The sequence below is a fragment of the Urocitellus parryii genome, chromosome 14 (assembly GCF_045843805.1).
Source record: "Urocitellus parryii isolate mUroPar1 chromosome 14, mUroPar1.hap1, whole genome shotgun sequence".
Classification (NCBI taxonomy): domain Eukaryota; kingdom Metazoa; phylum Chordata; class Mammalia; order Rodentia; family Sciuridae; genus Urocitellus; species Urocitellus parryii.
In genome coordinates this window covers 23,968,229-23,981,920 of record NC_135544.1, presented here as the reverse complement: position 1 = coordinate 23,981,920, position 13,692 = coordinate 23,968,229, and the positions used below count along the sequence as shown (strand labels likewise).

General features: G+C 41.8%; 1 protein-coding gene across 7 annotated transcripts in view; it reads left to right on the top strand.

The window, feature by feature from the left end:
- Mtus1 (microtubule associated scaffold protein 1) overlaps positions 1-13,692 on the top strand; it is a 147,560-nt gene that overhangs the window by 128,713 nt on the left and 5,155 nt on the right. For all 7 annotated transcript variants that reach the window (XM_077792687.1, XM_077792688.1, XM_077792690.1 and 4 more), the window contains 4 exons: positions 8,763-8,977; positions 9,892-9,997; positions 11,034-11,107; positions 11,252-11,347. In XM_077792687.1, the coding sequence (XP_077648813.1) occupies positions 8,763-8,977; positions 9,892-9,997; positions 11,034-11,107; positions 11,252-11,347 (491 nt within the window). The remainder of the gene's footprint in view (positions 1-8,762; positions 8,978-9,891; positions 9,998-11,033; positions 11,108-11,251; positions 11,348-13,692) is intronic.

Sequence of the window (13,692 nt, the reverse complement as noted above, 5' to 3'; positions counted from 1 at the left end):
TCAGTAAAAAACCGTGTTGTTTCACCTGCAGTAATGTAAAATATTAGCACTGGTGTCTGTTTTTGAAAGCTCCTGAGTGAAGTTCCTCTTTGTCCTAGTTCTTGTCTTAACTCCAGTCTCTCACCTTTTGGTTTTCCTAATTTAGCATCATTTGTCTAGAGCATAGTTCTTAAACTTCATTGTATAATGAAACAGACGTGCTTAAAATGAGACTCCCAGTTCTCACGCCCATTAATTCTGACTCAGTGGACTTGGGGTGGCGCCCAAGAATCTGCGCTTTTAATAATCACCCAGTTGATTCTGACATAGGTGCTCCCAGGACTATACTTTGACAGTGCACTATCTAGAAAGTTGTTTCTTTTATGTAAAAAAAAAAAAAAAAAATCAAGTAAGCATAGTAGGAGTGATATCACCTTGCTCCATGCCTGTAAACAGGCCTCCAGATTTTATGCATGATATAGACTTTTACCAGTGCTGTTTACCCTTGTACCCTAAACAGTGATTCATCAGGGAGGACAGGCAGAATAGCTAGCAGCTGACTTGAAATCACATTTCTATTCACACTAAATTAATTCTCTTGATTGTAACATGGTTTCTTCCAAGTCGAGCTCCGTTTCCTCAGGCCTGCGCTGTGGAGCACACTGCCAGTTACCAGGCCATGCTTTCCTCTGGGATCCACTTTCATTCCTAGATGTTTTCCTTTGCACTTGGGATGTCTGTCTGCTGTTGTGAAAAGAAGAGCATCTGTTTTTCAGCCTGTCGTTGGCCAGTGAGCGAACTGAAAACCAACAAAGCCTTTCCTGACCTGTCTTCATGGTGGGAGGAAGAGCGAGCACTGGCAGGAAGAACCTGCAGGCTCCTTGGAGGCCCAGCTGGCCTCGTGTCAAGAGGTAGAAGATAGGCTGACTGGGCCCAGTCATCCCCCACCTGCCAGTAAGACTTCGTGAGAACTAATAAGTGTAGGGGGAAGGGGAAAAAGATCATTTTTAACTGTCCATGGAATGATACCTAATCACAAGAGCTCCAGGATTTGCTTCCACAAAGGTACTCCTCCCGCCCCAAGACTGATCTTTCAGTCTTTCAGCACCTCCACAAGATAATTAAGCTCTTAATTCCCTGAGGTGTCCATTACAGGTCTAAGTTAACTTCTCTCTTCTGCATCTCAGACTTGGGAAACAGCGGGTCAGATCCTATTTGGTGTTTTATGCTATAGTACTCAAAGGCTTGAGGTCTCCACTGAAGTCTGACATTTTAGCTCCCTCTTTGGTAAAATGAGATTTGTGGGAATAGCTATTTATCAACTCAAAGTATTATTATATTACATGAAAAATAAACATAAGAACAAAGTATCAATGTGCTTTTCAAAAACATAAGAACCCTTTGTAAAGTCTGAACTGAGTTTTAAAGATAGAGGGGTCTTATTTATGGGAGAGTTGATTTGATAGTGCAGGCATCTTGTAAAAATCAATTTCTTGTAAGTTATGATCAGTGGAAGACTTTGAAATTGGTTCATGTCAATTCATGGGTATAATGCCCAAGAGCAATGAGGAAAAACCTTTGCAGCTAATTCTGAAATTTACAAAAAACCCTCGTCTAGCACATGTCTGCCAGATTTCTTGGGTCATGTGGGAAAAACAAAAGTACTTTTGAGGAAGCAAATCGTGGAGCTCTTGTGATTAGGTGTCATTCCACAGTCTGTGAAGACTCCACAAAATTTAATAGTAACTATGTATTTCTCTTAATAAACTTTAAGGTTGGCAGAACAGGTGGTATTCGTTCCTACCTTGTTAATCACAACCTAGAAGCCCAGGAAGTTGGAAAAGCCTGTATGTCTGATGGTCTAGGCTTCACCCTTTGTTGTTCTGCAGAAGACTGCCTTCCCACAAAGTATCAATGTGCTTTTCAAAAAGTGCTTATTGGCCTATAATCCCAGTGGCTCAGGAGGCTGAGGCAGGAGGATTGCGAGTTCAAAGCCAGCCTCAGTAATTTAGTGATGCCCTAAGTTACACAGCAAGACCCTGTTTCTAAATAAAATGTTTAAAAAGGGGTGGGATGTGGCTCAGTGATCAAGTGCCCCTAGGTTCAATCCCTGGTACCAAAAAAAAAAAAAGGTGCTTATTGGATACTTGGTTGAATACTATTACCTCCAGTTTTAAAAGAGCCCACCCTGCTTTAAGAGTCACCAACATCATTGCTGGCCCTGGAAGGGTTCAGTAGGATTTCTCCTCAGTACGATATTATGAAGTAATCACACTACTACGGTAGAAGGTAGAGTATCTGTTCTTGGTTCTGAGGGTGGGGACAGAGTCAGGTAAAGTTATGCTGAGAATTATACCAACTGTGTGCTGTTTGAGACCAGAACTAAGAGCAGGTGGCTTGTTCCCAGTCAGCCAAAGAGATTGAAAGAGGAATTCAAAGCCGACCAGCAGAGTTGGACCCAGGTGTCTCACTTCCCTCATGGGTGGTACAGAGAAGAGTCCAGCGGGCTTGCCAGGACCTAGGGAAGGTGTGCATCTGCAGGGAGAGAATGAATTGAAATCTTGTTTGACTCTTCTTTTTCTTATGTAGCTCCACAAAAATTTGCCTCACCTTCCATGTGAACATACCTCCCCTGAAACTAGGAAAATTCTGTTGTAGATGATGTCAAGAGCAACCATAGTTGATAAGGTTTGAGATGGAGGTACACTACTAAACTGGCTCCCTGTCATCTGTAGGCATGCATGCGTGTTTTTTTTTTTTTTTTTTTAATCCAAACAAGAAATGTGACTTTTTAACTGTTACAGAATCCCAAGCATGCCTTTGAGGACCCTCCAAACACATTTGAGTCAGCTAGAAATAATACAGTAACATTTACCACACTCTCAAGTCGGGCACAGGGCCAGGCACTTCATGTGTTAGCCTATTTAATCCCATAGGGGAAACACTTGTATTACCTCCATTTAAGAAATGAGGAAACAGGCTTGAAAAGCTTAAGTAATTTGCTCAAATCACGTAGCAGAATGGTATGACAGATTTCAACCTAAGTGTCCTGGCTGTACTCTCTTAAGGCATTTATTTATGCTCTTAAAGTTGTTTTTTTAAAAAAAATTTTTGTTGTTTTCTCATAATGGAACATGCTTCTGTGAAATGATCATTAAGAAAGCTCCGTATCACTTCAAAAGTATATGTTCAGGCCATGGGTGTGTACTCTCCTCTGTAAACAGAACATTTATTGGTCAACAAAGGGAAACTTGTCTGAGATGAAAATAAATCTAACCGTCCCTTACAAAAACCCGTGAAGACTCTTGCTGCGTAAGATCAGTTGATGAATCCTACTCTTTTTTTTCCCCCCCTGAGGTTATGTTTGACTGTGGCATGGCAACTTTTCTAGATGTCATGCAAATAATTGTTTGAAAAGCAAAGCTTCAGGTATTTCTTCACTTCTTAGGGAATGTTTCTCCCTTGCTCAGGTAGCTCAGGCAGACTATCTGGGCAGCTCTCTTTAAGTTTTTCCTGTACTTTCCTCAGCCTAGAATTCTTCTCAGGGGTGGTGTACCCCGGGGTCAAAGTATCGACTTCTGCTCTTTACTTGGTGTTACGTTTTAGAGATGTTTCTTTAAATGAGCCGGTGACTTTTCTGTAAATTCTGAAAACCATATTCCTCATTTTTAGGAAGATGGCTGTTAGCAAGCTCTCTTAGTTTACAAGTGCGTGCACAGAAGTCTCAGCTCTCCCCCAGGTCGTGGTCCCTCAGTGGCTTTAATCATATGTGTGATTTAAAATCCATCTAAGAATGATTGAAACAAGGACAAAATGCCTCCTTGGCTTCAGCAAGTAGATTCTGTGTTCATGTAGTCAGTTCTTTAAAAAGTTGGTTGTCTGGTAAACTGAGCGTGGGAATGAGCAAGACTGAGGACAGGAGTGGGAGGCAGCATAGGCATGTCGTAGATGTCTCCTGTGCTGTGATAAGTACCAGGGAAAGTCCATGGGGTGACATCCCTCCACTCCCTCCCTGCACAGTGTGTCCCTGCAGAGATGAAGCACTAGGCAAACCCTTTATTCAGTGTTTACATGTGCATCCCTTTAAAAGTAGCTCTGGACTCCTCATGCCAGATAAATGTCTCCCTCGGAGCCCAGGCGAGTGGATTCAAACTACAGCCATTTGTGTGAGTGATAATTGTTGCACCCCAGCTGTTCTCCACACAGCACACCACAGTCCAGTAAACAGAGCAAAGGTCTCTGCACAGCTGCAGGCTGATGTCACCGTCTGGGGCTGGGCCTGCAGCTTTGGACTGTTGGAATAACAGCAGTAAACTACCCGCTGCCCAACTGACCCTTTTTCTTCCTCTTTCCTTTCCCGGTCCCTCCTGTCTGTCCTCACCTCACCTCATTCGTGGTGGCCAACAAGAGTGCACACTATTTGGACTTTTTGTTTTTGCTAAACAGAGGAAACATCCTGTCCGGTGGCTAATGTGAACGGATTTCTGTGTATCCTATTTGACTTGAAACTCTGTACCATAGCTATATAGAGAAAACGGAGGTAGTTTGATTATCGGCAAATGCATTGAAATCCGCCAGGTGTGGTAACTTATGGAGACAGGTTGAGTTTATTACTGAGTTACTGGCTTCACTCAGGCACTTCTGTTTCTGATAGGAGCTTTCAGAGAGCTCAGATCATGTTAGTCCTTTTTTTCTTTTTTAAAAATTTTGCGGATATCTGAAATTCCAAAGGAATTAAGTGAAAAGGCCAGGTCTAACCAAGATTTCTGTGATGTGAGGGCTATTTGATACCATCGTTGAAAGTTTGCAAAGCATTTTTCTATTGGCCATGTCCATATAAATGTCTACTATGGAATGCGCACAGGAATCTTCAGAGAAAGGTTCCCATCCTGTGGCCCTGTCCTGTCATTTTATTTGTGCATACTGTGGAGTAAGTTGGCGGAGGCTAACGTGTTATTTACTCATCTGACTAACATTTGACTTATTGAATCTTTATGTTTTCTCCTTTGATAAACAATGGAATATCAGTGAACGTGAAAGGTGTATTTTGATACTGGGGAATCAAACCCTCACACATACTAGACTTTACCACTGAGCTATAGCCCCAGCCTAAGATAGTCATTAACTTTTTATGAAATTAAAAAAAATTAATTTCTAATATTTAATCCCAAAGGGCTACTTGTCTACTCTTCCATGGGATAGCCCCTGTAATCTGGCCTTTGTCTACTTTTGGATCTTCAGCATTTCTGCTTGTAAACTTTTTAGTCCCCAAGGTCGCACTGTTTGGTCTTTTGCTACTGCTCATGTTGGAGTATAATTTTTATTCTTGATACCAGGAATTTATTTATATCATGTGGATTAGTTTAAAAACCTATTGACCACATTGAAACCATAATATACCACCTCTCACTCATCAGGATGGCTCCACATATTTTGGCAGAGATGTGGAGAAACCAGACTCTCCTACAGCACAATGCAGCCACTATGGAAACCAGTGTGGTGGTCCCTCCAGTAATCAAAACTGTGATCACCATATGATCCAGTAATTCAATTTCTGGATATGTACACACAGAAGAATTGAGAGCAGGTATTTGTATACACATTTTCACAGCAGCATTATTCAGTCAGCCAAATGGTAGAAGCAACCCAAGTGTCCATCAACAGGTAAATGTGTGAATTTGTGAGATAGATACATGAATGATAAAATGTTATTTGGCCATAGAAAGGAAGGAAATCCTGACCATACTATACCATTGGTGACCTTGAGGGCCATATGCCAAGTGGGATAAGCTGGACAAGAACTGTGTGATTCCACTCATGGGAGGCTCCTGGAGCAGTCACAGTCTGGAGAGTGAAAGTGAAATGGTGGTTGCCCGGGGCTGGGGCAGGGTGGGAGGAGTTATCAGTTGATATGTATTTTTAGTTTGGGGGGGGGCATGGAGAGAAAAGCTCTGGAGATGGATGGTGCAATGTGAATGTACTTGATGCCATTGAATTGTACCAGTAAATTTTATGTCTTGTCAATTTTACCACAATTTTTTAAAAAATATTTTAAAAATCTGACCAACCCTGGTTCCCCCCAGCTCCGACTGGGTGGGAACTCACTTGGGTGCCACTCACTGGGACTCTAGGTGTAGCCCAATATTGCTGCTGCTTGTGTCTGTATTGTCTTAGACAAGGAGCCTCCTGGGACAGGCGCCATCCTGTTCCCCACCAGCTCCTGGCACAAGAGGCAGCTTGGGGAAGGCAGGAGGAGCACAGTCTCTGGCACAGATTGAATCAGCATCCAGGCTGCTTGCCCAGATCCAGCCCTCTGCCATTTACCAGCACTGTGCCTAGGGGCAAAGCATTTACCCTCCCTGCGTTAGTTCCCTTATTTGTACATTTAGGAATCGGGTTCTCATAGGATCTCAGGGTTCAACAAGTATGGACCCCTGTTCTGTGTCAGTCACCAAGTTGCTTTTCTGTCTCGTCGAACGTTCCTTTCCCCTTGTGTGAGATAGCTCTCGAGCACTTGGTCAGACACCTGAGATAACCAACTTAGAAAGAGAAAAGGTTAATTTGGCTCCCAGTTTTAGAGGTTTCAGTCCATGATGTGTTGGCTCTGTTACTTTGAGTGAGGCCATATGTCATGGCAGAGCAAAAACCATTTTGTGACTGGGGAATGAGAGAGGAAGACGACGCTGGGGTCCCACAGTTCCCTTCTAGAGCACACCCCAGTGACCTGATGACCTCCTGTTAAGTCCACACCTCCAAGAGGTTCCCCTGCTTCTCAATAGCACCTAGCTAGGGGCTAAGCTGGTACCTCATGGATCCTTGGGGACACTTAAAATCTAAACTATAGCACCTCTTCAGTAAATATTTATTTTTAAGAGTTCTCTTTGGTAGACATTATTCTTGGCCACTAGTTTAACATGACCTCCTTTACCTCTGAAAGAATTCTGATTTGGGACAAATGCCTTTGGTTAGTTTTACCACCACGTGGCAAATTCCTGGAGAAACAATTCTACACCATTATAAGAAGTTGACCCAGGAACCAGCCAATTTCACATTCTTTAGGTAGAATAATGATTGATCTAAAATATCCTTTGCCCTAAAACAGGTTTTTTTTTTCATAATTCCTAAAAGGTATTTTTTTAACCAAAAGAAAGATAAAGATTAATTCAACAGATTTACCAGTGACTGTTTTGTGTTAATCTGTGGGCACTGTGCAGTATTCAAAATACAAACCAGCTGCGCATGGTGGCACAGGTCTATAATCCCAGCGGCTCTGGAGGCTAAGGCAGGAGGATTGAGAGTTCAGTGCCAGCCTCATCAAAAGTAATGTGCTAAACAACTCAGTGAGACCTGTCTCTAAATAAACTACAAAATAGGTCTGGGGATGTAGCTCAGTGGTTGAGTGTCCCTGAGTTCAATCCCCAGTGACAACAACAACAACAAAAAAAACACAAACCCGCTGATGTTCTGTTTACCTGTGTTTCTTCAGTGGTGAAGGAAGGCTGGGAAATCTTGAAGTCAGGCTTCCTGAGACTTTTGAGATCTTCTAGGATTTACTAGAGTGTGTAAATAGGTATCTCTGTGTTATACAATGTATTATATTGTGCATAGTCCTCTTTTTAATAGTGATAGGGAAAAGGGAAGATGTCTCACATTAAAATTGTGTTTATCATATTACTTTGCTTTTTAAAAATATGCTAACCTTTCAGTATATTTATTTGATATTAGAGCTTTTAAAAGGTAGTACTTTATTCCTAAGGTTTTTGTGATTTGTGTTTAGTATATTCTAATATTTTGTTTTTATACCTATATTTTTGAAATAGCAAATTACCATCAACTCAAATTCAGTACAAGTTAAAAGTCCATTTGTTTCTTTTGTGTGATTGCTGCTGCTCCTTCTGTGTCTTAGCTTCTAACCCTGGCTGGTCTGAGTGGAGTTGCTTGTCATCAGAAATACTTTGGCCAGAGAAAGGCTGAAGGTGTGGCCAGTGACCTAGAGCATTTGCAGAGCATGCACAAGGCCCTGAGTTTCTTCCCCAGTATAGCATCACAAAACAAAATAAAGAAAAGCAATTCATACATACATTGGCCAATCTGGGCTCTTCTCTTTGTGACCATTGCCCAGACTGGTCATCACAGAAGAGAGTGATCTTTACTTGGGAACCCAGCTCTTCTCATACCACTTGGTAGTCAGTCTTTTGGGGTGTCTTATGGTTGTTTGTTGTTGCTTCTTCCAGATATCATTCCCTTTTGTTCCTTTTTATAGTTCAGTTATATACTATTATGCTTGAAAATCTGGTTTTGTTAGCCAGCTTTCTGTTCTGTAATGAAAACGCTTGAAATAATCCAGTTATGAAGGAAAAAAGACTTATTTTGACTTAGTTTTGGAGGTTTCAGCCCGTGGTGGATTGGCCTCGTTGCTTGGGGCCTGTGGTGAGGCAGTGTAGCATGGTGGGAGGGGAGGGATTATGTGGCAGAGCAAACCATTTGCCTCGTGGCTGGGATATGAAAGAGGAGGAGGAAGGGGCCTGGGGTCCCGCCATCCACTTCAAGGCATGCCCCAGTGACCTAAGACCTCCCAATCACCACCACCCAATAGCATTAAGGCTGGAGACCAAGCCTTCATGGGCCTTTGGGGACATTCAAGATGTAAACTAGCACTGGTCACCAGAGGAGTGAGACCTTACTGTGTATGCCTCTGGAGTCACCACCAGGGTGTGTGAACACTGTGAATTTAGGACATTCAACAAATTCAGCGGCAACTTTCCCTTTCTCTTCCATCTCAGTTGCTGCTTCGACAACCTGTGAGAAATTAGAAAAAGCGAGGAATGAGTTACAAACGGCCTATGAAGGATTTGTCCAGAAGCTTAACCAGCAGCACCAGACGGACCAAGCAGAACTGGAGAATCGGCTGAAGGAGTTTTACACTGGAGAGTGTGAAAAGCTCCAGAACATTTACATTGAAGAAGCAGAGAAGTATAAAATCCAGCTGCAAGAGCAGGTCTGTGCCCTGCTGGAGGGAGTGTGCTGAGCTTCAATCTCTGTTCGTACCTCTCGAGGAGTTTCCCTTGGTCTTTTAATTGAATAGGTTAAAAGAAATTGTCTTGATTGAATTTTTCTTATGATCAAAGCAATGTATATATGCTGAGTTAGAGAAGGGAAGAAAAAGAAAGAAGGAAAAGATGAAATTTAAAATAGCCTTTTTTTTTTTTTTTTTGGTCAGGGGTGGGATGCAGGTGATTGAACTCAGGGGCACTCAACCACTGAGCCACATCCCCAGCTCTGTCTTATCTAGAGACAGGGTCTCACCGAGTTGCTTAGCACGTTGCTTTTGCTGAGGCTGGCTTTAAACTTGTGATCCTCCTGCCTCAGCCTCCCAAGCCGCTGGGATTACAGGTTTGCACCATCATTCCCGGCTAAAACAGGCCTTTGTCCAACTACCCAGATTTGGAAGCATACTGGTGTTGGTTCAAATTTTGTCCTCCTCCTCCTTCCTTCCACTCCCGTTCCCCCTCACCACCTCTTCTCTAACCCATTTTTTTCCCACTGACTAGGATATTATATACCTCTTTTCGCTTAATTTTTCATTTAGCAAGTATTTACACAGTGTCTACTGTACATGCCAGTCCTGTGCTAGGGGCTGAGGATGTGGTGGTGAGTGTGACAGGGCCACCTATCACTGTCATTGTGAAGCATCCTTTGGATGGACTCTGCCATTGCTACCAGAGGGCCCTGGGGACAGGAATAGAGCAGTAAATGCACATTGAGCTGTTCTTCACGTGGTCTTTCCTTGGCTTAGGCAGCCCTTAAGCTCTGGAGCCATTTTGTATGAAGTCACTGAATGTTGCTGCTTGTTTATTCAACATAGAACTTTTGGTTTTACCAGGAAACTGTTGTTTTGTTTGTTTCTCATAGTTTGACAACTTAAATGCCGCCCATGAAACCGCTAAGCTGGAAATTGAAGCTAACCACTCGGAGAAAGTGGAATTGCTAAAGAAGGCCTATGAAAACTCCCTTTCAGGCAAGGATGTTATTTGCTATTTAAAAATGAGATAATGGAAAAACATGACATTTCTTTAAGCAGAAATGATTCAGACTTTCCCCTCCAGAGAATGCCCTGTGGTATTCATCTTGGGGTGTTCTTGGTTTCTTTTTATATTGTTCATTGTTAATGGAGGCCCTTTCTCCCTAAGGATACAAATAAGCATTTGTTATAAATGCCAGTCTTTTAGGAAGCAGTATGAACTTTTAAAGATTTTAAAGGCCTTTTTGGTGTTGGTTGTTGTAGCTGGTTGCTATTTTATGCTCCTGGAAAGTTGAAGGCATCAGTTTTATATCGTGCCACAGTGAAGGAGCCACAGTACCCGCCTTGCACACCAGCACTGCTGTGAAATGTAGGCGGCGCTCACTGGATCAAGAAAGAAGCCTTTGTTATTATCTCTCCTGTCATCACTGGAAAGATTGAGGTTGAAGGAAAAGAACAAGAAGCCTTTTCTTTCAGAACTTGACAGTGTGGCTGGAGTCTTCACACCAGCCAGGGGCATCTTGGGGAGGAGCACATGCACACGTGGTGGGAATGGGCTGTGTGACTTTGAGCAAGGACTTTTCTCATCAGAAAAATAGAGCTACGTGAGGTCAGAGATGACGATAGGTAGTTAGGTGAAGGTGACTGGCTCACAGTAGACATTTAATAAACATTGTTTTTCCATCTTTGTGCTGGAAACAAGCTTAATCTTAGTAGGCTATTGTGTTGAGGAAGTGCACATTGAAAAGAACACAGTGGCTCCAGACCTAGAGTCCGAAGCCCTTGTTTTGAGACCCTGCCCTCTATTCTGTGCTTTCTAAAGTCTCTTGGCTCTGTGGGTCTCAGTGCCCTACCCACCTCATAAAGCCATTCTGAGAACAGGTTGCTTAATTTACGTGAAGGCATCATGCAGATGTGAAGTAGCACCATCATAACTTCATGACGAGCTCATACATCTGTATGCTTCAGCAACTGTGGAGTGCAGCAATCACAGAATGTTACTGCCTTAAAAAAAAAAAAATCTCATTTTCAGAAATCAAGAAGAGCCATGAAATGGAAAAGAAAATGCTTGAGGATTTACTTTCTGAGAAGCAGGAATCACTAGAGGTGGGTGAATCTCAATATCCTCCTCCAAACAAAAAGCCATCATTATGGATGTCTGTGGTTTGGATATGTCCCTGTGTACCTTCGCTCTGTTTTCTGCCATCTGCTGATTAACTGACATCCTACATGTCATTGTTTGTCTTTTAGAAACAAATCAATGATCTGAAGAGTGAAAACGATGCTTTAAATGAAAAGCTGAAATCGGAAGAGCAAAAAAGAATATCCAGGGAGAAGGCAAATTTGGTAAGTTGTGTGCTGTCTGTCACTACTGAGTTTTTCTTCTGAAAAACTGAATCTGAGTTGCCTCTCAGATTCAGTGTTCAGCAGCCAGAGAATTAATGCTAATTTGGAATCCCCTTGATGTCTTGCAGTTGTTTTTTTTTTTTTTAAATGTAAAACAGCTTCTCTTTGTTTACTGATATCTCCTTTCTTTTTTACATTCTAAAAGCTGACAGAAAGAAAGTTAATATTTTCAGGGTGGTCTGAGCAAATACCTACAGGAAACTATCAGGGTCAGGGTTTTATGTGAAAACCATCTTTTTAAAAAAAAATGATTGTAATATGATTTATTACAAAGTTCCCCTTTTTAAATTTCCAGTTCATTTTCGAGGATATTCATTATGCATCACTCACCACTGTCTAATTACAGAACATTTTTATCACTTCAAATAGTATCCTGACCCATCACTCCCCATTTCCCCCCAAACCTCCTGCACTAGGCAGCCAGGCAGCCTTTCATGTCTATGGATTTGCTGATTGTGGACATTTGATCAGTAGCGTGTGGCCTTTTGTGATTGACTTCTTCTCTTGGCACGACGTTCTTGGGTTTGTCCATGTGGGAGCACATGCCAGTACTTAACTTCATTTCCCTTTATGAGTAAATGATGTTTCTTTGTATAAATAAACCATTACTTTTGAAACATGAATTTATCTTGAAAGCTCAACTTTCTCTTACAGTGTGTATCCCTACTCCCCTGCCCTTTCCTTTATTTATTTTTAATTTAAAAAGCAGGGTTTTTTTTTTGTTTTGTTTTGTTTTGTTTTTTTCGGTCCTTGCTGTTCTTAGTACCACTGTTTCCATTACAAGTATTTGTGCTCTGGGATTGCAGAAGCAAAGCTTTGTGCCACTTAAAATCTGTTGCCAAGCCACCTGTAATCCTGGTCACTGGGGAGGCTGATGCAGGAGGAGAGCAAGCTCCTGGAGGCCAGCCTGGACAACTTAACGAGATTCCTATCTTTAAAACTAAAAAGGGTTGGGGATGTGCCAGAGTGGTAAAGAGCCCCTGGTTTAAATCCCCAGTACTACAGGGGTTGGAGGGAGATGAGATGGGATTTGTTATTTTCTGGGCAAAAAAGTTATGTGTATAAAGATTGTATAATATAAAACTTAAGAGCTTAGAGTTGAAGATCCAGGTGTCAATTCCTGTTCAGATCCTTTCTGGTTCTGATACCTTTCTGGACCTTTTCTGAGTGAGTCACTTGACTTGCCGAACATGTTTCCTCTTTCTGTGAAGTAAAGCTTTGGAGGCTGGGATTAAGTAATCCCTAAGACCTGTTCCCCGATTCTCCCAGGATTGGTCCAGAATGGGAATAATGCCCTATTGGGTAATTTTGATCATCCCAACTACTGAATCTCGAATCTTTAACAAAAAAGTCTTTTGTTAAAGATCTGATTAATAAATATTATGCTGTTAATTAATATCACAGATTTTGAATGGTTCAGTTGAATTTCTATCGATAAAGCAAGCAGTAGGGTATGGGGTGGTGTGGGGTCCATCCTGGTGGTTTGATCTCTGGATGTTTCCCCTAATGACTGTTTATTTTGGGAAGAATTTTATGTGCTATGTGCCAGGTAGTTGATGGGATATCAGGATACAAAATGATAGTGTTATGGCCACCCTAGAAGTAGGGCCAAGCCAACACTATCAGAAGAAAAAATTCAAAGACTCAGGACATGATTACTATTTCTCCAGAGAGCCCTATAAGTGAACTGTCTTTTATTCCTGATCTGGTACTGACTTTTCTTAGAACTGTTTTTCTCTTTTCTCCCTCTAAACACCACTAATAATGGACTTGTAGATTGCCTGATCTCTAGCCAGAGCTCCATTTGTATTATAAGCAATAGTCTTGTTTCCAGTAACTTTTTTTTTTTTTGTATCCGGGATTGATCTCAGGGGCACTCAACCACCGAGTCACATTCCCAGCCCTATTTTGTATTTTATTTAGAGACGTGGTCTCATTGAGTTGCTTAGCACCTCACCATTGCTGAGGCTGGCTTTAAACTTGTGATCCTCCTGCCTCAGCCTCCTGAGCTGCTGGGATTACAGGCATGTGCCACAGAGCCCAGCTCCAATAACATTTTTGATGCTACCAATATATTTTCTGCATGAAGTTACTGATAATTGAGTGAAATGTTTGTTTTCAATATTACAACTATAGTCCTTGAGATTAAATGATCTTAATTCTTCTTTTTCACCTCTTTCTCTAAAATTGCTCAAAGGAGGAGGAAATTACTTGCTACTTGTTTTTCCAATGTCTAACTTTAAAAGATTCTTTATATTAAAGAGACTCTATGAGTGTATGAAACA